General features: G+C 39.4%; 1 protein-coding gene across 1 annotated transcript in view; it reads left to right on the plus strand.

The window, feature by feature from the left end:
* The window catches only part of sgcd (sarcoglycan, delta (dystrophin-associated glycoprotein)), a 193,481-nt gene that overhangs the window by 150,985 nt on the left and 15,793 nt on the right, over positions 1-26,703 (plus strand). The window contains exon 6 of the mRNA XM_055148588.1: positions 16,315-16,387. Coding sequence (XP_055004563.1) covers positions 16,315-16,387 — 73 coding nt within the window. The remainder of the gene's footprint in view (positions 1-16,314; positions 16,388-26,703) is intronic.

The following is a 26,703-nucleotide window of genomic DNA, read 5'->3' on the forward strand; positions in this document are numbered from 1 at the left end:
CTTCTTTCAGCGACCTCAAAAACGGACTTTCTTTTGTGGCTAACTGCTCCTGGATTCTTGTCGCCATTGCAACAAACTTTGTGCGAACTGCGAGGAAGATATAGGTCAAAAAAAGCCGCTAAGAACTGTTGCGTCGGTGGAGTAAACAGCGTCTGTGCGTCTGTGGGACTGCGTGACAGTCGTACGTAAACCACGTACCGGCGGCGCGCAGGCAAGTCAGTTACGCTAGAAACGTAGGGAGATTGATTGACAGCCTGTCAGCTAACAGATAACGAGGCAGTGTCGTTATCTATTGGCAAATGTTTAGCCCCACCACGTCCAGAGTTGATGAATTTTTATTCTCTTTTTTTTGGTCATCATAATTACAAGGCTACTGCACCTCTATAATGCTATCATTGACAATTTGAAACAAAAAAAAATCCTCCATACAACCTTTAAGGGAACATCGCCCAACTCTACTATCCATCAGAGGGGCCGACAACGCCACCGCTCTTTATCATGATGATGTTTTCGGTGACATCAGCTCCAACTGGACTCCACAGTTTTCTAATGTGTAAGTTAGAGGACAGGATTCTTTTGTTTAGTCGTTTGAGATGAAAATTGCAATTTAAAATGTCCAAATTATAACGTTGTGATCCGCGGGTGTCATAGATTATAGCTATATATCAGACACAAGCACAATAGAACTTCTTTAACATCATACTCATTATTATGTCTCCACAACCATTTTCGTTTTTTAAAATTTAGCTTTTCTTGTCATCTTTCTTCATTTTCTTTATTTGTCCCTCTCTCCTCGAGGCGTGATTCTCTGTCAAACGGCTCTCTTTATTCCTGACGCTGTCTCTAAATGATCTGCACTGGCCCCTGGGTAATTTGAGTCTGGGGTCGCTCCATCAATCACAGCTGAAAGGAAACATTAGAGCGCTTTGCTTTTTTCTTCCAAAAGACGTTTATGAACTTTGCCCCCGAGTCGTCCGCTCGAGACAAATGAATTACTGGACCCGTTTACGCCCAGATATGAGGTGGAATGCAATTTAACGCCCATTTCTGATACGATTCTTGTGCATATTGTAGTGATTTGACTGTCAAAGATATTCGCTTGGGAGAGCAGGGTTGTCAAAAGTAGAAAATCTGATACTGATGATACCGAGACTAGATACTCATTTGAGCAGAAAGAAGAGAAAGAGAATAGAAAGAGAAGGAAAGGAGAGAGAGAAGAAGTGAGAGAGATTAGAGATGAAGAAATGGCAGGTGTGTAGAGAGATGAACGGAAGAGAAGAAGGGAAAACGAACCAGAAAAAAGCAAGGAGATTGAAAGAGGGAGGGCGGAGAAAGAAAGGGAGGGAGTAGGGATGTAGATAGAGAGAGATGAGAGGAAAAGAAGTAGGGAGAAGGATAGAGAGAGGCAAAGAGAAGAAGGACTTCGAGAGGTGATTGACAGGAGTGAGAGTAAGGAGGTAGAGGACAAAAGAAAGAAAACGGAAGCCAGAAAGATAGAAGGGAGAAAGAGACGGAGAGAATGAAAGAAAAGGAAAAGAAAGAGAGGCAGTGGTTTGCTTTTGACCCATCTTTCAACACGATTCATCTTCACAGTCCTGCGATTGACCCCAAAACCTCGAGTCGATGAGGCAAGAGCTCTACGCATTATACCACCACTATGCCCATCGCTGGTTCATGTTCCGAAAATGCCCTGTCTGCTCCTGTCACTTCCCTTGGTCCTGTCACTGCTCCTGACAAACCAGCTCTAAAACTTGTCAGAAAACGTCCAAAGCCTACGCACAGCTGCCAGCCACCGCCACCAAGCGCCACTCACACGGACAGGACTTTAGAGCAGTTAACTGCGCGTCAAGTGTCTATAAAAAAACACTGTTCCAACTTTTACATAAATACCAGAGTGAAATAGTGAAGCTGGAGTAATTTATGTCACATTGACTTTTCATTATTGGTTACACGAGGTTTAATGAGGCGGAGAGAATTGCAGAGCCCCATTACTGTAACTTTGAACTCACTGATCCCGAAACGAAACTTTAAGGTCAGATCTGAACTTCTAATTGAGGCCATGGTTTGGTGATGTTTTTTTTTTTTACTATGTACTTATTTATATTTTTGCATAATTATTTAAAGACAACAGGTCATAATACATCATCATAACATATTAACAAGCAACAGGATATTCTTACTACGTGGCAAATCATACTAACAACTAGCATGCTAACAGCGCACTTTGTGATTTTCAGACCTCAGAGAAGAAAGGCTTTATAATTACATGTAAACAGCACAGGAAGAGTTGATTTTCAGCTTAAGTATAACTAGTGTCATTGGCTCTGAAAAAAGTGGACAGTCCAGAAGTGTAGAGCTGTAAAAGGGAAGTAGGTGAAACCGGGTTACAACTTGCAGGGTTCTCTCAGTCATGGAAATCCTGGAAAAGTCATGGAGTTGTGTAAATTCAATGAAAGGTATGGAAAAGTTATGGAATTTTAGTATCCCTTTCACAGAACTACTACACTTACCTTTAGGCTATTATGATTATTTCTGAATGTTTGCGACTTTTGTTTAGCCAGGCTTGCACCACCTTGTGCCTCCGCTCAATTTTATTTCTGTCCAGCAACTAGGTCAGGAATTGGAATACATACAGACAGTTTGCAAGAACCCTGGAAGTTGTAGACCGTGCACAGCCAATCAACAAAGAGCTGTGAAGCCATGATGTCAAACTCAAGCGCCTGTCTGGGTCCCTTTTGTGGAACAGCACAGCAGTAAACAAAGCGGTCGAGATGGATGTAGACGAAGCCATACATTCTGTGTTGGCAACGATTCCCAAGATCGAGGATTTAAAGACGGAACAAAGGGAATGTTTGGTGAATTATATCAAGGGGAAAGACGTTATTGCCCTTCTTCCTATGGGATGTGGTGCGTTACACATATCACGACCAAATAGCAGTGATTGGTTAAATAAAAAAAGTACCTGCCTACCATCGAGTGAACGAATCCTAATGCTGCAAGGTCAGACTAATGAATCAGGCTACTTTTTTTTTAAAAGAAACGACAATAAACGCACTGACAGTATTTTGAATGTTAAAAAACTATAATACCAAACCATAAGGTGAGTGGAAAGGGTTAATGTTTCATATTGAGCCCTAAAAGTACGATCAGTTCTATACATCTAGGGAGCAGTAAAGTCATGGAAAATTCACTTTAGGTCATAAAAAATAAATGGAAAAGTTTTGAAATGTATTTTGTCAGTGAAAAAGAGTGGGAACCTGAACTTGAGTGAGTTCATGAAGAGGGAAACATTTATAATCTACCTGACATGGTTCTGTTTAAGTTTTGATCATTTATTATATTCTTCTTCTTTTATTAAGGTGTAACAATAACTGAAATATCGTGATATCGTATCGTCAAAGTTCTCATAATAACATCGTGGACCATCACAATATATCGAATTACAAGTTTCTTTGCTTAAATTAAGTTATGGTGCAAGAGCTAAAAAATAAAAAATAAAAAAAGACAGAGGGAACTACATAGACCATGATCCTTTGCTCTATTTCAGTGCAGACTACAAGAAGAAATAACAGTTCTTTTACAAGGAAAAAGTAGCATATTAACAACTTTTTAGCCACAAAATATATTATTAATGTTTTGCAGTTAGAGAGAAGAAAAGTCTAAAAATGCAGAGTTGTGAATGAAACTAAACACAACTGCAGGTCTGTTTGGGATGAGGAAACAGCATTATAACAGATCAGAAAGTAGCGTCGTAGGGGCCCTTTAATATTTTTCAGAATGTTTACATCCTGCTTTGAACATCCATCACAAATATCACTGCCTATATCTTTAAATCCTCCTTTTCTGCGGTGTTTCTCAGTCCATTAGCAGACCTCCGACCGTGCTGTCAGTCTGTCACTCTGTTTACTCCCCTCTGCCTCAAACGCTTCTCGAAATACTAAAAAAAAACCCAAAAAAAAACAGTGTCCCTCCGACTGATGCCATCCACGCTCGCTTCCGACTCCGCTCCCCCTGTCACCGCGGCACAACTGTCAGCACAAACATACCGCAAAAATCCAGGAGAAAAGGCGTCCCTCTGAGTGATACGATCTGTGCGCTGTGTCATCACCGCGTTCACACATGGCTTTTTCTGTCTCCGCAAAACAACAGGAAATACAAGAGCCTCGTCCCTCTGAGTGATACCATCCGCGCGCTGCTCAGACTCCTGCTGTCAGCACCACACCGGGATCCGTCAGCACACAGTACCCCGAAATAGAAGAAAATACTGTCCTTTCGAGTGATGCGATCTATGAATGATGTAATCCACAAACACCAGGCGAAGTAAAAAATATGTGCTTATTGTGTAACTTTTCTGGTTGGGGGGTCTGTCAAATGCTTTTCTCCGTGGAGATGGCATTGCTTTGTCTGGAATGTTTCACAGTATGGTATTCAAGTTTTTTATCTTCATGGAGACCAAACCAGACCAAGTTACAGGTCAGATCTGTGGAGAGGCGACCCAGCTCACAGTCAGAATTCATATTTTAGGTATTTCTGAGCTATAAAAGCACCTGTAATTGAATAAATGTAAGGTAGGGTTGTTTAATGTCAGACTGTGGAACATTCCAGGCAGAGCAATGACGTATCCATAGAAACAAGCAAAAAACTAAAAGCTACATAGTGCACCTTTAAAGAGACAGTCCAAAATTTTGCACATAGGACCTCATTTCCTAGTGAGCCAGAGTGTTGAAGACGTGTGGAGATACTTTTTAGAATATTCCATCCAGTTCTTGTATTTGCAGAGGTCGCTGGTGCTAGGCTAGTGCAGGTCAATGGCCATAGTTAGCCTGCCACTAAAAACAGTCTTACCCACTCCACAAAACACCCAAAGCAAATCTGTTATTACACCGGACTGTGGATGTAAATGTCTGTGTTGATACAATAATGTTTGAAATAAAACTAACATTGCATCGCATGAATCGTCGCAATGTGAGGGACTATTTTCTCAGCAGCAGCAGAATTTGACATTGCCGATAAGATTGTAGGTTCTAGGTGATATCAGTCCGCCGCTGCCAAGTTTTCTATCAGGAAGTCCAACTCGCTGTTGCTGCTCAGACATAAATCCTTCAAGTGCAAGGTTGGTTTTACTTCTAAAATTATTAATGCAGACATTTACATCAACAGTCTGGCGTAATAACAGTTTTGCTTCGGGTGTTTTGTGGAGTGGATAAGACTGTTTTTAGAGACAAGGATAACTATGGCCATTGACATGCACTAGCCTAGCACCAGTGACCTCTGCAAATACAAGAACTGGATGGACAGTCCCCCCGCGTACGCCGCACGGACAGTCCTTCCTTCCGTACAGCGCGCAAACAGCCCCCCCCCGGCCCGTACGCCACGCGAACAGTCCCTCCTTCCATACGTCATGCTGCCTGCGCAACAAAACCAGAACTCAACCAGAACTAAACCAGGACTAAACCTGGTCTAAAAACAGCTCTAAAACCAGGACTTAAACAGGATTTAGCCAGGACTTAATCATGCCGCCATCCTCTCATACGCAGCCCAATTTCTTTTGCTTCTCCGTGTTTGATAGAGTTTAAGAAAGCAAAGGTTCCCATCCTGCGGGACTTGCGGGCGGGCGCGGGGCAAAATATTGCAGATGCGGACGGGAGTGGGACTGAAAGTTACAATTCTTTGCGGGAGCGGGCGGGCGCGGGACTCTACAGTGCGGGAGCGGGCGGGAAATTCTGTCCCGCGCAGACCTCTAGTCCTATGTCCAAAATTGCGGATTGTCCCTTTAAGATCGAAACAATTTACATGTTTGTTCTCTTTCATCACACCAGTGTTACATGTTGTGGCTTTAAATACGCAACCTTGTATTACCCAAACCCCCACTAAATACAAAACTGGATCTGGTAACCCAAAATTCATTGCACTGTTACTAAAAATACTGTCCTGATTGATGCGATTCAAGTGCTTTTCAAACTCACTGCAACACTGTAAGACTGTCCCTTTGAATGATACAATCTAGAACCATGATATCCACACAAGATACTAGAAAATAGATGAATAAAACTTGTAAAAACCTGTTCTGAAATTCACATTGTTTGTTGTTGTCCTTCCGACTGCTATGATCCGCTTTTACTTACAACTGCTGCCTGTTTTCCTAAAGCAATACTGTCCTTCTGGGTGATACAATCTAAAAAATAAAAAAAAAACCACCACCTTCTACATTTTACAACAAAATACCTTGACAAGTAAACTAGCAAGTCCTGTCAGTCAGCACACCTCAAAATTCAAGACTGTCCCTTCGAGTGATACAAGCTACACACCACTCAAACTCCACCTCGCCACACTGTCATCTGATAACGTACACGAGCTGTCCTTCTGACTCATACGATTTGCACTACTTGTCAACAAGCCTGAAATACACAGAACTGTCCTTGTAGGCGATACGATACATAAAACTACATAAAACATATTGGCTCTCTCGTGGTGTCACTAAAACGTGCTTCAAAATCACGTTCAAACTCTCTATCCTCCCGGGCGGTACTATCTAGCCTGCAGATTTATATTCAGGCAGTACGCGTTTTTGTACGGTGAACATCCCGGCCGCTTTCAAACTCACATATTTTTTTTGGCGGAGTGAAGTTTGTGACAGTTTCTTTCAGAGCTGGACAAATGGAGTCTCGACCTAAGACCCAAAAGTTTCAGATTGACCGGCTACAACTTTAAAGCTTTTATAAATATGTATGACACTAATGTACAAATATCGATCCGTTTGAGTGGGTTAATACAAAACATGAACTCGATATGCAGTGTGTTTGGCCAACCTCCAGCTCCTCCTGCTGATATTAACCTATAGGGGGCGCTGAAAAACTGAAAGCGTGTGACTAAAACCAGGCTTTTTTTTTGGCACGCGTCAAAGCAGCTATAGTTGCACGTCCAAATTTCCCCGGGAATCAAACCACTGACCTTCTTGCTGAGGGGTGAGTGTCCTGCCTCTGTGCCAAGAGTGTAGATGATGTCTGGACCACACTCACTTATGACTTGCTCTTTTGAATTCTCTCTCTCTAATATTTTCTTTTTATTACAGACATCAAAATCTTACACCAAACAACACAGTAAATACCACAACATCAAAACACGTACACAACTAAAGCACATTTCCTGCCGTCCCCCTCCACTATCTCTCTCTCTCTCTCTCTCTGTCCTCTCTCTCTCTCTCTCTCTCTCTCTCTCTCTGTCTCTTTCTGTCACTCTATCTTTCTCTCTCTGTTCATTCTCTCACTTTCTCTCTCTCTCTCCTCTCTCTCTCTCTCTCTCTCTCTCTCTCTCTCTCTCTCTCTCTCTCTCTCTCTCTCTCTGTCTCTCTCTCTCTCTCTCTCTCTCTCTCTCTCTCTCTCTCTCTGTCCTCTCTGTCTCTCTCTCTTTCTCTCTCTCTGTCCTCTCTCTCTCTCTTCTCTCCTCTCTTTCTCTGTCCTCTATCTCTCTCTTTCTCTCTCTCTCTCTCTCTCTCTCTCTTCTCTCTCTCTGTCCTCTCTCTCTCTTTCTCTCTCTCTCTCTCTCTTTCTCTCTCTGTCTTATCTCTCTCTTTCAATCCTCTCTCTCTCTCCTCTTTCTCTCTCTCTCCTCTCTCTCTCTCTCTCTCTCCTCTCTCTCCTCTCTCTCTCTTCTCTCCCTCTCCTCTATCTCTCTCTCTTTCTCTCTCTGTCCTATCGCTCTCTGTCCTCTCTCTCTCTCTTCTCTCTCTCTCTCTCTCTCTCTCTTTCTCTCTCTCTCTCTCTCTCTCTCTCTCTCTCTCTCTTCTCTGTCCTCTATCTCTCTCTTTCTCTCTCTCTCTCTCTCTCTCTCTCTCTCTCTCTCTCTCTCTCTCTTCTCTCTCTGTCCTCTCTCTCTCTCTCTCTCTCTCTCTCTCTCTCTCTTTCTCTCTCTGTCCTCTCTCTTTCTTTCTCTCTCCTCTCTCTCTCTTCTCTCCCTGTCCTTTCTCCCTCTCTCTCTTTCTCTCTGTGTCCTCTCTCTCTTCTCTCTCTCTCTTTCTCTCTCTCTTTCTCTCTGTGTCCTCTCTCTCTCTCTCTCTCTCTGTTTTCTCGTTCTGTCTGTCCTATCTCTCTATTTTCTCTCCTCCTTTTTGCTTCCTCTCTCTCTCCTTTGTGTCTCCTCTCCTCTCGCTCGTTGCCTTCTCTCCCCTCTTCCTCTCTCTTTCTGTTTCTTCTTTTCTCTTATTCTCTCTCTCTGTTCTATGTGTCTGTCCTCGCTCTCCCTTCTTTTTGCATGCTCTCCTCTGTCACCCCTCTCTCTACTCTCTCTGTTTTCTCTCTTCTTTCTCTCTTTCTGTCCTTTTGTCTCTCTCTTTCCCTCTCTCATTTCCTCTCTCTCCCCTCTCTTCTGTCTTCTCTCTGTGTTTCTGTCCCTCTCTGTCTTTTCCCCTCTCTCTCTGCCCTCTCTTTCTCTTTCTTTATCTCTCTCTCTATCTCTCCTCCTCTCGCTCAGCCCGTTGCCTCTTCAGTACCATCTGCTCTCGTCCTCCTCGTTCTGCTCAAACTAAAGGCCACGGCGTCTCGATGGAGAACTTTCACTCTTCTCATCTCATCCTTCGCTTCGGGCTTTTCCTCTGGACCCACTCCGACCAAAAACCTCCAAATTACCCCTGAAAGCGACGCCATAGATTAAACAAATACTCAAACACTCAACAGGCAGACTTCTTGGTGAACCAGACACAAGACACATTTTAGTATTTTAAGACGAGTTTAGTCACTTTCTTTCTTTATTTCTGGGGGAAAATAAATGAAACTGCCCCCGGTACAAAAGCTGCTCTGTGCTGGAAATCGTGAGGAAGCAGAGTGAACAAAACTGCTGGGATCATGGACTTTAAAACGACTGAGGTGGAACAATTGGAATATTAAAGCATTTTATAAGCTCATATGTCATATATCAAAGCTTCACTGTGTAACTTTTCTGTTACGACCCAGCTTGTTGGGGTGAGGGAAGTAACAAAAATAAAACCAAGATGTAAAATGGAATAAATTAAATAATGTTTATTTAACAGGAATGTAAAGGTAAATTAACAAAACAGACAAAAATATATACAGAAAATAACCTAAACTAAGAAACAGAACAAAAGGGGTCACGCAGGCTTACACAAAACGAGTGGTCAAATTAAGGGACACACACGAACTAAAACACAAGTTGCCCAAATTAACCCACATAAGCCCACAAACAGAATTGAGTGACCAAATTTTTAAAAGGTACAAAACCGAACTAAACTAAACTACACACATGAACACAAACACAAACTGGCATACGGGCCACCAAGACCAGCAGCCCTGAACAGGAGCTGGTAATCTCCTTAACCCTCTCCAGGCAGGCGTTGCAGATTTGCAACAGCTAAATTCCAATTACCTACTTACTCCACATCCATATTTTATGAGATTTTTTTCCTCAGGAGCCTTTTCTCCCTTCCATGCTGATAAACGTGGACGATGCAGACTGTGCAAGAATGGCTACACACAAACGGTCTGCCAGAAGTGTAAAGTATTTTTGTTGTTTACAAAGGATAAAAATTGTTTCTTGGAGCACCACAAGAAAAAGTGATGTTGTTCTGACACTGTAAAGCTGTTACACTGTGCTTTTTCTTTTCATTGTTATGAAAAGTGGTATACAAATAAGTTCATATCATTTTCAGTCTTCAGTGTTAATTTACCACACCGGGCCAGTGCTGCAAATCTGCAACATCCCAGGTATCTCAAAAAAAAAGTCAGGATTGTTTATTACTACCCCATATGATAATTTTCCCCAAATATCAGATTTTTCCTGATACTAAAAATGATTTTGATCCTGAGCGGGTTAAGTATAGGGGGCGGTGGCTGCAGGTGAGGTGGGCGTAGACATGCCCCACCAATCACGGGCCAGGGCTCCCACAGCAGGAATCAGGAGAGCTCAGCAAAATAATTAAGAACACATAAAACAAATTAGAACAAAAAACCTGGGGCCGTAACACTGACATCTGCTTATCTCCATGGGAATGTTCCACAGTACTGCATTAAACTCGACTATCTCCATGGAGGCAAGCAGGTGATGCAAACAGTCTAAGTTACGATCAGATCTGTGGAGAGACGCGCCCACTCACAGTCAGAAAGCTTTTTTTTTTTTTAAAGGTATTCTTGAAAAAGAATAATAAGAATAAAAACACACAATTGAATAAATGCAATATATATGAGTTTAATGTCATACGGTGGAACTTTCAAGGCAAGTCAAAACATCTCCATGGAGACGAACAGGTTGCAGGCCCTTCTAAGTACAGGGCTCCCACGGTCATGGAAATCCTGGAAAAGTCATGGAGTTCTGTAAATTCAATGAAAGTTTTGGAAAAGCCATGTAGTTTTAGTATCTCTTTCACACAACTACAGCTTTCTGTTAAGTTATCATTAGGCTATTATGATTATGGCTACGTTCAGACTGCAGGGCTTAATGCTCAATTCCGATTTTTTTGTGAAATCCGATGTTTCTGCGAGGTCGTTCACATTTCCAATTAAATGCGACTTGTATGTGACTCCAGTGTGAAAAGTGTCCCACATGTGCAATGGAGGACTCGATGATGTCATCCACAGCGAGCGTGCTCTGTGGTGGTCCAAACATGGACGCGAGCATTGAGCACCTGGCGATTTTAAAGTTCCTCTCGTACCGGAGCCAGAACATGAACAACTTTTTAAGTTAACTAAGGTTAACTTTTTAAAGCTGAGATTGAGAAGGAGAAAAACAAGGTTTTTGGTCGTGGCATTTTGTGGGACAGTGGCAGCAACGTCCGTTGAAAGGAACGTGTGGATGCACAGACGTAGCCAAGAGTGGTGAGTGGTGATGTGCTTCACTTCAGTGACAGAGTTCATTAACAATTTTCGCCTACTTCAGTGCAGAATAGTGACGTTTGTGGCTTGTTGATAACATGTAGGTCGGATGAATACGCTTTGACCGTTCAGACTGAAGTCACATGTCAAAAGATCAGATATGTATCGGTTTCAGGACCACATTTCGAAGTGGCCTGGGTCGCATTTGAAAAAATCAGATCTATGTCGTTCAGACTGTCATTAAAAGATCAGATACAGGTCACATAGGGGCCAAAAAATCGGATTTGGGTCACTTCAGGCTGCAGTCTGAATGCAGCCTATGTATGAACGTATGTGCCTTTTTGTTTAAAAGAGATGACAATAAATACACTGACAGTATTTTGAATGTTAAAAAAATATAAAACCAAACCATAAGAAGAGTGGAAAGGGTTAATGTTTAATATTTAGCCCTAAAAGTACGATCAATTCTACACATGTAGGTATCATAAAGTCATGGAAAATTCACTTTAGGTCATGAAAAAGTTTTGAAGTTTTGTCAGAGAAAAAGAGTGTCCGCTGGTGTCCATAAACCGCTGTAAAAATTCCTTTCCCTCTCAGCCTCAGAAAATATGTCGTTTGAATTTTTCCAGGATTGTTGCGTCACAGGAAACTCTCACAGTTTTAAATCCATAAATCAGTGCCAAACTCATTCTAAGCATTTTTGCCGTTAAATCGTGTTCATTAGTGCATGCTTCATTAATTGACCTAGTTTAATGGGGATCTGCACAAGATTCCAGTTTGGGAAGCACCCAAACTTTGAAATAACATGTGTTTCTTTAATGAACTTTTATTTTAAGTTCTAAAACAGCAAAACATTAGAAATACTGAAGAGCATGTTTAAAAGCCAATAACACAATAATAATACAAACGCATAATATTCTCTTTACTGAACTTGTATTATTAAAGAGGACGTATTTTGTAAAATTTTGTTTTTTTCAAGCATATTTTAGTGTCCCTGTATTGTTCAAGATGTAAGAGCTCAGAAAATGTCTGTTTCACTCTTGGACCATGTTACAGAGAAATTGTACCTTGAAAACAAATCATATTTAAAAAGTATATGCTAATCGTACAGTTTAAATACCACAAATGTGTCTTCTGTCTGTGTGTGAGTGTGTGAGTGTGTGTGCGAATGGGTGTGTGTGTACGCTCTGAGATGTGAGCTTAAATAAAAGGTGACATTGGCTTCTCCTTGAGTCGTGGAGCATTTGAACACGTCTCCTGAAGCCAAATGCAAATCTCCTGTTCTTTCTCCTTTAGAGCGTTGAGATTTCTAACGTTTAATAATCCACACAAACATCTCATCTTCACACAGAGAGTTCAAACCGTTAAAAATAAAACACAGCTCCAATGTCAACCATGAGCACAAACTGTCTTTTATTTTGAAATGTGATTTATACTTTTAAATGAGGCTCTCGTATCGGGTTAATGTGAATATATGGATTTTACCTCAGAGCAATGTGCAGCTTCATGTGAAATTACAATCGAACTTAACAGTAGTGTCGCTAGAAAGTATCGCTAAATATAATAACAAAACATAAAGAAGTGGATAGAGCAAATGTGAAGTCACTCATTGCGTTCAGCTCCAGTCAAATGAAGCTCACTGAGGCTTTGTAAAATACCAGATATGGAGCGAACCTGGAGCAGAATTCCATACTCGTAGCAGTAGTAGTAGTTTATTTTTTATTATTTTACAACACCATAAAACAAAAAACAAAAAAAAACATAGACTACAAACCCATGGATCATGACCGAAAGGGTTTAGGCTGAAGTAAAAAGTACTTATAAAGCCTAAACCTATTAAACGACAACACAATTCCAAGAAAGAAAGCAGCATATGAACAGAGGTGGGACCAAGTTGTTGTTTTGTGAGTTTCAAGTAAGTCTCAAGTCTTTGACCTCAAGTCCAAGTCAAGTCCCAAGTCAAATACAGGCAAGTTGAGTCTCAAGTCACTGGCCCGTGAGTCCAAGTCAAGTCCAAGTCATCTGCTTTGAGCTTCAAGTCATTTCAAGTCTTTAAACCAAAATACCAAATATAGCTTACATTTAGCAGTTTATATAATTTTAAACTAAATTGTAGTTATAAAGTCATAGTATATTTATATATGAGTATTTATTGAGTATATCAGAGTTATAGAGATGCAAAATTTTACCTTTTTAAATGTCTTGACAAGATCTTGGAGTGAATCATTACAGTCAGAATAAAACAAATTCAGATTTAAAAGTGCTTCTCAAGTTTTCTCAAGTAACAGGCCTCAAGTCCGAGTCAAGGCCCAAGTCAATGAACCTTCAAGTCCAAGTTCAGTCCCAAATCTTAGTCCATTTTATTAAGTCAAGTCTCAAGTCCTAAAAATAGTGACTCAAGTCTGACTTGAGTCCAAGTCATGACGTGCAAGTCCCCACCTCCAACCATGAACAGCAAGTTTGCATTTGCAATTTCACTTACAACTTACTGTTACATACTTTTGTTGTTGTTGTTGTTTTCTGTAAATAGTTCTGCCATCTTGCATCCTAATCTATATGTTAATAGGGTTTGGCAAAACAAGTGTTAAACTTCAGCCTAAACCCCTTCGGCCTACAGAATAACTTTATTTATATGCATTAACTGCATAATTTGTTGGTTTTGTGTTTTGTTTTGTTTTTTTGTCTTTTGTTTTGTTAAATCATTGTTATATTGATCATATATTATATATGATAATTATATATGATTATGTTAATTGACCGAAGAAAATGAACTACTACTACTACTACTACTGTATGTATAAGAGACAAAATATAAATTTAAACAAACTAAATTTAATGTATAATTCATTCATTCCAGAGCTCTATATCTTTGAAAACATATCACTTTATACTCTTTTTTTTTTTTAATTGTCACTCAGATTATTACTATACTATACTAACCCCTTTAATAGAAATAATTTACAATGATTTTTTTTTTCTTAGTTCTTATCTTCATTTTTTTAAAAGATGGCTTTTTTTTTTTTTTCCCCCCTTTATGGTCATACAATCTAATAATAAGAAATAGGAATTTATTTACGGACAAAATAGTGAAATAAAAACACCGGGATCACGTAAATCGGGTTAATACAAACATTTTAAGACCAAAATGCCGAGACTCACTGCCGCAGTTACCGAGAGCGTTTGACCATTTTTCAACGTAAAGTCAATTGGAGTCAGAGTCGATGGAGCTGGAAGCGTGCCCGTGCTCACTTCCTGTGTTTCTTATCCAACAAAATGCTTTTTACATTGCCTTTTCCCAACAATTATAACAGGAGCGATGCCAGATTGAAAATGTATATAGCTCAAATCAATAGTTCTACACACATCAATCTTATACTGAAATGCCATTTTAATATAGCAGATTGAGGCTCGATCCCTACAGTAGTACATCATGATCACATTGTTCTGATGTTTAATAATAAAAGTACTAGAAAACTCATGTCTTTGATCTTGCCGCCCGCAGTCAATCAAACTCTGAAAACTGCACAGCATAGATTTACGCTGATCATGAATTATAGATAAGTTTCTTTGGTGTACGGTTATTTCTGCCGTGTTATATTTGGACGTTACTGTACTCGTTTCCGCAGTTCAGATTCAGTTCAGCGGGTTAGGCCCTGTGGAGAGTGGAGCCCTACGTTAAACTCTATGAGGCGCTTTCTGAGCCGTGCACCTGCTCCAGTCGCGATGCGCACGTATCTCCCCCCTCCTCCTCCTCCTCTGGGGCATCTGAGCTTAAATCCACTTATTTGTGCTGGAAACAAAATGGAAGACACGTTTGTTTTTTCGCTGTAAGTTTCAAACACGATCAGGGAGGGCTTTGTGCGAGGATTGTAAGAGTGTAAAATGAGAGATTTTTTTGCAGTTGGGGAAATAAGCAACAATACGAGAGAAATTGGTAAAATTGAAACTTGGAAATCCCATTAACTTTGAAAACAGTCAAACAGTGTGGGGCTCAAAAGACAAAAAGGATGATTTGTTGCATATAGAAGTTTCCTGAAAAACATAAGGAATAGACTCGATACTGATGATAAAAACACTCTTTAGACAACAGAATATGATTTTCAACATTACATCATAGTACTTTCTTTTGTATTACCATCTGGTCTTATATCTGTGTAATCTGTCAGTTGTCCAGGTATGTTCTATGCATGCATCCTGAATTTCGGACTTCCGGTCATCGTGCAATGCATACTGGGAAGGATTCCTCCGAAAAAGTGAGCATCAAATCACCATGTATGATTTTCCAGTAGAATGCGTCTATTGACAAAGCAAATATTTTCAAGTCTTTTGAACCATGTCGCTTTTGTTTCTGGTTCTGATATCGTCATATTTTAGTTTTGGGATTTGGACATTGTAATTGTGTGGTTGTTGGATGTCCTAACAGCGGAAAACGGCTCGAGAAGTGGGCTTTGGAAGTTTGTGAACTCCATAAATGCAAAAGGGAATCAGATGTGTGTGACTGCAAACCTCCATTCAAACTGCTTCCCTTCCCAACAGAATTGAAAAATAGTGAAAGGTGAAGGCGATGGGCAGTACTGATCCACCAGAAGAATGAAAAAGGTAACAAACTCATCCCGAGTTTGCAGCGAACATTTTGTATGTGGAGCACCATCAAAGCAAAATCCTGATCCCTCGCTCCACCTTGGTTATGAATTTAAAAAGTCAACGCCAAAGCAAAAGGCACCAGCTGTTCACCAAGAAACACCTTCCACTGCAAAGTGACCAAGACGTGATGTTGCTGTAAAACCACAACAAGAAAGTGCAAGCTCAGTCTGTTTGTCTTCTGTACCTCTCGCTTAACAAACAGGATTTTGCTTTGATGGCGCTCCACATAAAAAAAAATATTTGCTGCAAACCTGAGATTATTTCTTAGGCAGCCAACGGTTACCTTTTTATCTTTCCTGTGTATCAATACTGCCCATAGTCTTCGCCTTTCACTATTTTTCAATTCCGTTAGTTTGACCGGAGGTTTGCAGTCACACAGATCTGATTCCCTTTTGCAGTTATAGAGTTCGCAAACTACCAAAGCCCATTTTCCGCTGTTAGGATCCAACAACCACACAATTATGATGTCAGAAAACTAAAATATGACAATATCAGAACCAGAAACAAAAGCGATATGGTTCAAAAGACTAGAAAAGATCGGCTTTGACAACAGACACATCCCAGTTGCTAATCACACATGCAGATTTGATGCTCTCTTTTTCGGAGGACCCTTCCCAGGATGCATTGCGCGATGACCGGAAGTCCAAAACTCAGGACACAGAATCACAGCTGTAAAAAAGTTTGCTGGGTCTTGGGTCAGGAAATCTCCAACACTACCAAAAGTTACCTACATCAACAATTTAATTACAATTCTTATGATTAATATGATATTTTATTTAGGCTTTAACTACTGTATGAAAAGTAATAGTAATGGTAAAGTGTTTAATGTCGTTGACTTTGTGTGTTGCAGGAGCTGAAGGAGCTGTGTTCACAAAGTCAGTGGAGACGCCTCATGTCCGAGCAGAGCCTTTCAAAGAGCTCAAGTGAGTCACAACCATGGTTATTTATTTATTTATTTATTTGTATTTATGTACAGTATTTGTGTATACATTTACCCACAAACTGATATCCCCTCACACAGTGTATTAGCAATGAACACTTGAAGGGTAAAAAGTGAAAATATTCATGTTTAATTGGATTTTATTGGGTTGCTTTGAATGTTCCACAGTATGGGATTAACCCTTCAAGACCTAAGGGGCAATTTTATAGTACATTTGTCCTCGCCTGGATTTTTTTCTTAGTTTTGCTATTAAAACTCCCCCTTTTACTCCCTAATGAAATGTTATATATCCCTTTTTCAGTACAACCTGTTCTTTCACAGTCTGCATGCTGTAGTTGTGTCATATGGCTGTAATAAAAGCAATAGGACCAGAAATGGAAATGGAAGAAAAAAAAAGGGAAAATAAAATTCACACTCTTTCATATATCTTAATTTAGGGCCTTAGCTACAAAAGTTCCAAATATCAAGTCTGTAAGTAAACTAAAAATATCTTTATTGCCTCAAAACAAAAAAAAAGTGTAATCACCCCATGAATTTAGTGGTGCCAGTCATGGAAACAGCTTGTGTCAGGTCCAGAGCACAGAGCCACATCACTTCCTGCATTTCCATGGTGTTTATTACATTTGGATTTGTAAATTTTGACTGAAATAAACTTTCCAAATAAAAATAGAAAGGGATGCACAATTACACAGACCAAGATGTGTAATTTGCCATTTATTTGGGAAATAACTGCACTTAGAGCGGCTTTTTCAATTGTCACGAACATAGGCATTTAGAGCAGTCGACCATTTTGACTCACTACACTCTTTGGCAAAGTTTGGGCCAATCAAAATGGATGGAGCTCATGTGTTTGGCAGAAAACAAAGTTCCTATTGGACACTCACGTCCCCTACGTCATCAGGGCTAGCACAGGGGCAAGTTTGGAGTCAAGTTCCATATTTGGAATTGCAAATCGCCTGATTTGTTTTTAATTAATGTTCATATATTGGGTCATTTAGAGCGGGTTAAGACAAACATTTTAAGACCAAAATGAGCAGTCTGACAGCAGCAGTTTCAGAGAGGGGGATGACATTTTTCAGTAGAAAGTGAATTGGAGTCAGCGTTGATGGAGGTGGAAGCGTGGCCCACGCTCACTTCAATTTGGAACAAGGTGGAAAGAAGTTTAACTACGTCCATTTGTTTTACAGTCTGTGCATTAAACTGATCTATCTTACATTCAAACACAATAAACACACATTCTTACTGTGGAGTCGCATCTCCACAGATCTGACTTGGCCTAAAATGTCACTATATTTGTATGGATAAGATTGTTGAGTTTAATGCCATACTGAAACATTCTAGACCACTGTTGGGCAAGTTACTTTAAAACTGTAATGCATTATTTATGACTTGTTACTGTCATTTCAAAGTAATTTGTTACATTACAATATTACTGTGGTTAAAATGTAAAACATTTAAATTACTCTCAACAAAATAACTGCGAAGATGCTGAACTTTTGCACCATATATGGACTGAAAAAGGACTAAACCAGGTCTAAACCAGAGCTAAACCAGAACTAAACCAGAACTGAACCAGGAGTAAACCAGGTCTAAATCAGAACTAAACCAGGTGTAAACCTGGACTAAACTAGGACTAAACCAGAGCTCAGCCAGGACTGAACCAGGTTTAAAACAGGACTAAACCAAGACTAAATCATGTCTAAACCAAGACTAAACCAGGACCAAACCTGGACTAATCTTGGATTAGAATTTGGCATCTAAGACCGCCCCTGAGAGAACCCCCGAACGCGATCGGTCGTCAGCGCAATCGGTCGTTAGCGCCATGGAGTGCGGAGTTTTGCGCCGGTCCTTTCACTCGCGATCACGGTCGCACCGCCAGTGTTACACCGCTGCCGATTTTGAGGTGATTTTAGCGAATTTGTATGAAGAAAAATTAAAAACCATCATTTGTACTGACTAAAATATTACCACTTTTTCCCTGTAACGCCGAACGCGTTACTCCCAACACTGTTCTAGACAAAGTAATAGCATCACCATGGAGACTAGAACACCTCTCAATCAGAAAAATGACACAGTTCACCTTTAATCTTAGTGGTGAACAACGCACATCTCTAACCATGACTCAGGCTGTACAAAAAAATCAGCAAAACACCTCAAATTATAAAAGTGGTGGGAATAAAAGAAGGAATTTTGTCATTTTGTGAGTTTAAGACCAGAAAAGGTTCAAGTTCAATTTTCAGATGCACTAAAATCTGACAAACAATATAAAATCCTCCAGCAAAAACAAACCCACACATGAAAATAAAAAGTTTTGAAGGCATTTTTCTGCCGATTCTGAAGTTGGAAATTCTCTAAATCTTGTGCAACCTCGGGGTAAACGAAGATGGCCGCCTAGAGGAGAGCTAAACTTTTTACTGCTGTATACAAGTGTTTATGGGGGTCTTAAAAACAGATTTAGACCATGCTGTGCACACTTTGGTCCTATCCGTAAATGCAGTTCTTTAAAGCGGTCGCCATGGTTATTTTAGTCCTTGTATGTGGGTGTGGTACAAATGATCCACCAAATTTAATCTTGTTTAACGACATAATCCAGTGATTTAAAGCATCTGAACAATTCTGTTGTTTTAATACAGTGGGGCTTAGTCGAGAATAAACCAAGATAGAATAAAAACAAGTATAATTTTCTTAAAAGTGCACTGTGTAACTTTTCTGGTGTGGGTCCAGCATCTGCCTGTCTCCATGGAGATGTTATTTCTTTGCCAGGAATGTTCCACAATAGGACATTAAGCATATCTCCCAGACTTTGTTCAGTTAGAGGTTTTCCATAACTCAAAAATACCTTAAGAAACATGAATTCTTACAATGTGTAGGCTTGCCTCTCCATAGATCTGACCATTAACCGGTCTCCATTGTGATTACATAAGTTAATTTCCATACTTTGGAATAATCAAGGCCAAACCATAATATCTCCATGGAAATAAGCAGGCGATGGACCAAAATGTACACAGTGCACTTTTAAAGCTGAAATAAAAAGCCAAAAAAGTTACCGTATTTTTCGGACTACAAGGAGCACCGGATTATAAAGCACAAAATCAATAATGTTGAATTCTCTCGTCTATTTTCATACATTAGGTGCACCGAATTATAAGGCGCATTAGGCGAAACAAACGGACAACACTTGAGACTGATCTCTTAGTCCAGGCGTCCACAATCTATCGGCGTAATTCGCCCGCGTTTCCTCTCTGTCTTGGTGAATATGTATTATGAATGTGAATGTGGGTGGATCATTTAAGTTTATTTTTTTTATTTCCTACGAGGAGGACTCAAATATACATTGAGTAATAATGTGTTTAATGCAGCTTTGCGCACATTTGTTTACATTCTACAGAAACGAAACGTAAAACCACATGACTAATTTGCATAAACTATAAGTGCTGAAAAAAACAGCTGGCTCCTTGTGCGCTGATGCGGTTCAACTTTTGTCAGACTAAAGGACATGACTCAGTGGAATATGTGTGTTCTTTCAGCGATAAGGCAAAGGTGGCAGTGTGCGTTGAGTCGATGCAGAACTATACTTTGCCCTTTACTCTGCGAGGCTCCTGACTACGCTAGCAATAATACTCCAACAATCCATCAAGCGGTGCGGTGTTGTACCTTACCAAAGTCGTACTAAAACATTTTGACAGATTTGTGAGCGCTGTGTACCACATAAAATCAGTTCGAGGTCAGTAAGAACCACCAGAATTAATAAAAACTTTTTGCCAAAAAGGAGACTTAGATAAAAGCGTGTTATTTTTCACGCTGGATGTTTTATTGCATAGAAAAATGCGTCGTTACTCTGAGCGTGCTTCCATCTGTACAAATCTGACTCCTATCTCCATGGAAATGTCGTTGCTTGGTATAACATTCCACATTATGGCATTCAATTTATCTATTTACATGGAGAGTGTTCTGGAGTATGGTTTTAATTTTCTGTTTCCACGGAATCCTGCAGGTGACGGGTCCACCTCCAGAAAGTTACACAGTCATGCTTTAACTTTTTTATTTTGCAGTTGTGATGCCTTTCAGATTTTGACACTGGTTTCTTCAAATTCTCTAGACAATGGCTCCATATATTACTCTCTATATTTTTGAAACCTTTTAGCCTGAGATACAGAAAACACACTCCCCCAATACTTTATGAAGATATGAGTCAGGTCACTGGTGAATCTCCCAGAGTTCAGATGGGCATGATTGACAGGTGGATCAAAACAAATATGGCTATTTACCGGAAAAACAGAAAGGACAGAAATGGAACTGAAAAAACCTGGAGATTCCTGTAAATTCAATGAGCAAAGCACTAAACTCTTTCTAAAATCTGAGGTGAGAGACATGAGAAGTTGTTTGTAAATGCTGAGTGACCAGTGAGCTCCTTCTTTTTACATGTGTCATTGAAAAAAAAATCTACGAATCCAGAAAGACATCTCTCTATTTGTAGATTTGTAGACTTGTTTTCACAGTACAATAATGTATTTAAATCTGCGTATGTGTGCTTGAGCATTACTGCATCTGTTGCATTAGAAGAATAACTTTTTATTATCCGTCCCTCATGTTTTCTCGTCCCTTATATAATTTTCAGACTTTTATAGATTCCCAGCAGCAAAACAACACTCCAGGTTTGTCCTTCAGATCCGAGCTCTGTAAATGTTTACTGCACAAATTACTTCTTCTGTTATATTCTGTGCATCTTTAGAAACACCGTGTAGATGCATCGAAAAAAGAATGATGGGAAAACATTGTAGAACTATTTTTATTTTAAAGGTTATAAAAAAGGTAATATTTCACAGCACTGAAGCAAAAAAGGAGAATCTACAGCGCGTGTAAGGGCTGCAAAAAGAGATGTCATTGCTCTGCCTGGAATGTTCCGCAGTGACATGACATTAAACAGATCCACCTTACATTTATTCAGTTACAGTCGGTTTTATAGCTCAGAAATACCTAGAAAAAACGCCATTCTGACTGTGACCTATAACTTGCTCCGGGGTTTGGTCTCCATGAAGATAAAAAGGTCAAATACCATACTGTGAAATATTGCAGACAAAGCAATAACATCTCCATGGAGACAAGCATTTGACGGACCCTTCTCCAGAATAGTTACACAATGCACCTTTAAGTTCAAATTTGTGCTGTGAAGTGATTTTAAAAATTGAGAGATTATTTAAATATGATCTGCAATTAATTAATCTAATTAATCTCTTTTATAATCTCACCTAAAAATTGCTGAGAAAAGCCTTCAACTTGAGGTATTTTTATTTGAATTTATTATTACATTATTTTCATACTATCATTAACGTTTTTATATAAGTATCATCATAAATACTATTACTAATCTGCATAAATAAACTCAACTTTACAACATATAAACCATCACCACTCTAGAGCCACATCAGCCCGTTTGACATTAGAATGTGTTTAATGCAGATTTGCGCAAGTCTCACAGAAACGAAACGTAAAACCGCATGGCTAATTTGCATAAACTAAGCGGAGGGAAAAAAGAAAAAAAAACTCTCTTGTGCGCTGATGCAGTTCAGCTTCTACTAAAGGACACGACTCACTGGAATATAGATGTTGATGGTGAAGGTGAGTCTGTTCTGTGTCTGTGTCACGATGTTTTCAGAGATCAGACGTGTGCAGGTTTATCACAACAGATGCGGCGAGAACGGGAATGAAAATTAGGCTACAGTTCTGTGCGGGAGCAAGCAGAGCAAGACTACACAGTGCGGGACTGTGTCCTAACAACACATAAAAACAGATTTTATAATAAGGCAACTCGCATACAGAAACAGTAAAGTTAAAGATTAAAAATAAGATAAATGTGATTAAAAAACATAACGAGCTAAATATGACTGTAATTAATTAATCGCAATTAATGTGATAATTTGACACCCCTAGTTAAAATATTGTGTTTTTATTGTAGTTTTATCAAAATGTGTATCTGGCATGAAGCTTTTTTCTTGGCACTGAAGTTGAGTATGAAATTGAAGTATTATCACAATGTAATGTTGCGCACTGACTGCAGGTGCGGTGTGGTTCAGGACACGCTCGGGTCCTGCAAAATTTACAAGGTCATTCAAATCAGTTGCACCCTGCCACATTATCCTCAGTGGTGCAGGTGCAGGTGGGGCACGGGCCTGTGGAAAGAATTCACAACAAGTCTATCTTTGCTGGACACCACAGCGGTCTCTGACATCAAGCTGACAAAATCAGATGAGCAAAACATGAAATCAGACACACAGAGTTGACAGATCTGGTGTATTTTCAGAGTAAAATATAAACTCGCACAGTCCTGGTACTTTGCAAATGTACCACTGTAGATAGTCACCATATCCAAAGAACGAGAAAGTGGTAGAAGTGTGAAATGCCGCTGTTGTTTGCCAATAAGATTTTGTATATAGTTCAATGAGATTCATTTGGTCTTCCGATAATTTATGTTGTTAGGTTTCTTTTACAGACCAAGAGTTTGTTTTTCATATCTGATCGTTTCGACTGCTCACTAGTGGTTTTCCTCAGAGTGGTCATGTGTCCGCTCAGCTGATTTATTCAGGTTTTGGCGCTGTCTTCCTACCGGTGGAGGCAGGTCAACAGCGCCATCTGCAGTCCGACTTCCTCAGGACAGTATCCCAGGTGTGTGAGAGTAAAAAAGCCCCCTCGTCCCGATTGAAGTTTGCTCCGTCCCAGTCCATAATGTGGTTCTCTCTTTTACAGTGGTCTTCCGATAATTTATTTATTTAGATTCTTTTCTCAGACCAAGAGTTTGTTGGAAGGTCGCTAGTGATCAATCGAAACTGTCAGGTGTGAAAACAAACTCTTGGTCTGAAACAAGAACCTAATAACATAGGTTCTTGTACATGCTCATCTATGGAGTGAACTCCCGACTAGAGCGTGAATCCCTATGAATACCTTGTCTTTGGAGATCAGTTTCCACACTCCACCCACAGCCCATCGCCACTGCACCAGAGCAGAGATCACAGGCAGTGGGGCAGACAAGTCACAGTAAAACCGCAGCGGCAGTCAGTGTACACCGCAGGTAATAGCCAACATTTTTAAGCCTTGTTGAGGTACTGTAGGTACATAACTTAATCTTAGAGATGAACACACATCTAAAATTGGGCAAAATACCTAAAATATAACAGTGGTAGGAATAAAATGTGCCAAATTGCATGCTCTTGTATTCAGATATTATGTTTTATTATTGAAATCTGAATCAGGCACAAATCTTCTTCCTTAGTACTGGATTTGAGTAAGAAATTACATTATTGTGACAACATTTAGCTGGACTCTGCTTGTTTGGTCCTTAGAGACACTGACCTGTGAAATGGAAACTTCAAAATATTCTTTTATGTATTTATTTATTGTTTTTCTTTTCTCATTTGGGTTCTGTCATGTTTTTTTTTTTTCGGAAAGATCAGCTGGAACTATGTTTTATGTTGCTTTCTTTTCTAAATTACATCTTATTTTGCCTATATATCCCCTCAAAATTATGCACAGAAATTTAAATTAAAACCTGTAATATAAAGCAAATTAAAATTATGAAATTTAAATTAATAATATAAAATTGCTAAATGAATATGATAACAAAAATAATATAGTAATAATTTTATATAATGAAAATAAAATCATAAATTATAAATGAATATGAGAATAAAAATGAATTAATTATTACTAATAAAGAAATAAAAACTATATATATGGACATGTGGGAGTACTATGAAAACATATTACGAATACTTTTATTAGTAATTTCTATAAAGACTTAAGAAAATAAAAAAGAAAATGACAAAAAGGAAGCTTCAGATTATTAAAATGCTACTGAGAAACCTCCTTTCTTCACAGGTTATATTTCTTTAGGTTAACATAAATATACTACTGTTTGTGGTCTCTCTGCTATTTGTTTTCCATATAAGCTACAAACGCAAATTGAAACCTGTGCCAAAGAGAAATTGGGTTCAGATTTGAATGAACTTTATCGACAAAAAGGTGGCGACACACATCATAAATACATTTGAATAAACTTCATTCCTCCTTCCCTCGTAGCGTGTACTTCAGTGACAGGTGGCCATTTGAGACGAAACTCGACTACAAACGTGCAATCATGTCAAAGAAACTGCATTCAGGCGCCGGAGCACGTACAGGCTGGGTGAGGGTTCAATTCCCAGTCCAGGGGTAGAGTTATCCTCGCCAGCGGCTAATGGAGCTGTCAGTTTGTTAGTGCTACGTCTGACCTCCACTAACGACAAACAAGAAGTGACTCAGAACATATAGTGAGGTGTTAGTGTAGTTTGTGATCGGAGTCATAAGAAGTTCAGGATAAAAGTGGAATGAATGAAAAAATATGTTGCAATTAACATGACAAAGGAGCAACTTTATGTGATGGCGAGTAGTCTATAGCCAAACAACATATAATACTACCATTTAATGTTTTTTTGTCTTTTGTCGTTTACTGCTGCTGACATTTGATAAACTTAGAATTACTGTATGTAGCATTATGTATTTTTTGGACTATAAGTCACACTTTTTGTCATGGTTTGGGTGGTCCTGCAACTTATACTCCAGTAAGACAGCCATGAGAGGGTGCTCTAGGCTTGTGTGCCAGTATCTGCTACAACTACTATTACTCCTGTACCACTGTCACTTCGCCTTCTACTGTGCATGTCTCCTGCAGAAACAGCCGTTGTCCTCCTGCAAGTAATAAAATATTCAGCCAAAAAAGGTAATTGAGCAGCAGAAAGAAGGTTTGGAGTGAGCGAAAAATTTGTGAGGGACTGGCGAAAAATGGGGAAGGAGAACACAACTTTATGGTAACTGGGAGGGTGCGCCATGCAACTTTCCTAGAAGTCACTGGATGGATCAACAAAGCCTGGTCTTGCAGTGACTGTCAGGATTCAGAAAAGGCTGGAATAATTACCTCCACCAAGGAGGTTATGTTTTTGCCAGCGTTTGTCTGTTTGTTTGTTTGTTTGTTTGTTTGTTTGTTTGTTTGTCTGTTAGCAACATAACTCAAAAAGTTATGGAACGATTTTGATGAAATTTTCAGGATTTGTTGGAAATGTGAAAAGGAAGAAGTGATTTCATTTTGGGGGTGATCCGGAAGAAATCCTGGATTCTGGATCACTTTGAAATTTTAGTTAACATTGTGGTAAATGGGGCCAAAAATGTTGTTTCTCAATATCTCGGTTAATTATTGACCAAACCCCATGAAATTGGACTCAGGGATGGACAATGGGATCCTCTTTCATATTCCAAAGGCTGATCCGGATCTGATCCAGAAGACTGATTTTATCGCAATTTATATAAAAATGGGGGTAGTCCTTGGCGGAGGTCTGCGCTCTCTGAGTGCTTTTCTAGTTCTAACTGGAACTGACACTGAGTCTGACAACAGCTACACAGAAGAGGAGGCAGCTCTCTGTTTACCTCATGGATCTGTGGTTTATCTCCAGAAGTCGCGAAGTTGCTCATAAGTGACACCGAGTATAAATAATTCAATGGATTTAGTGATTTGAAGTGAGATGGAGAGTTTGGTAAACTTGTTCTGTTATTATTATAGTTATCTGAAGAACTGCTCATATATGATGTTAACATACCAGACGCCTCTTCAGCCTGTTGTTTTCTATTCAATTGTTTTTACTATGAATTCCCTTTCAAGATGAAATGTCGGTTCCTGGTGTCTGATTTTATAAAATAAATTTCCCCCTAAAACTGTAACTTATATATGTTTTTTCTTCTTTATTATGCATTTTTTGGCTGGTGCAACTTATAGCCCGGAGCTACTTATAGTCTGAAAAATATGGTAATTACATACTGTATATATATATATATATATATATATATATATATATATATATATATTATTTTTTTTTTTTTATAACCAAATCCTTTTTCTCTTTTGCTTTGTCGAAAAATATTTTGTAGGGTTATCAAACTTTTTTTCCTTACTAAATTCCATATATCTTGCTTTGTATGTCTGATGTCTTCTGTAATTGTCTGGAATGTTCCACAGCATGGCATTAAACGTAACTATCGTCATGGAGACAAGGTAATAACACCACTGGGACCAAGTCAGTTCTGTCTTCCAGTAAAAATGCAGGTTTAGCAAGGTATATTCAACCAATAAAAAACACACAGGACAGGTACATTTAATGCCATACAGTGGAACATTTCAGGTGAAGCGTAAGTATAACTCTCCAGACCAGGAAAAGTGTGAACTCAGACTGAGATTCTTCTGAGATTGAAACATTTCCTGGAAAGAGGAGCAGGCTTTTT

This window comes from Boleophthalmus pectinirostris, unplaced genomic scaffold (assembly GCF_026225935.1).
Source record: "Boleophthalmus pectinirostris isolate CB_2022bp ecotype Guang Dong unplaced genomic scaffold, ASM2622593v1 HiC_scaffold_12, whole genome shotgun sequence".
Lineage (NCBI taxonomy): Eukaryota > Metazoa > Chordata > Actinopteri > Gobiiformes > Gobiidae > Boleophthalmus > Boleophthalmus pectinirostris.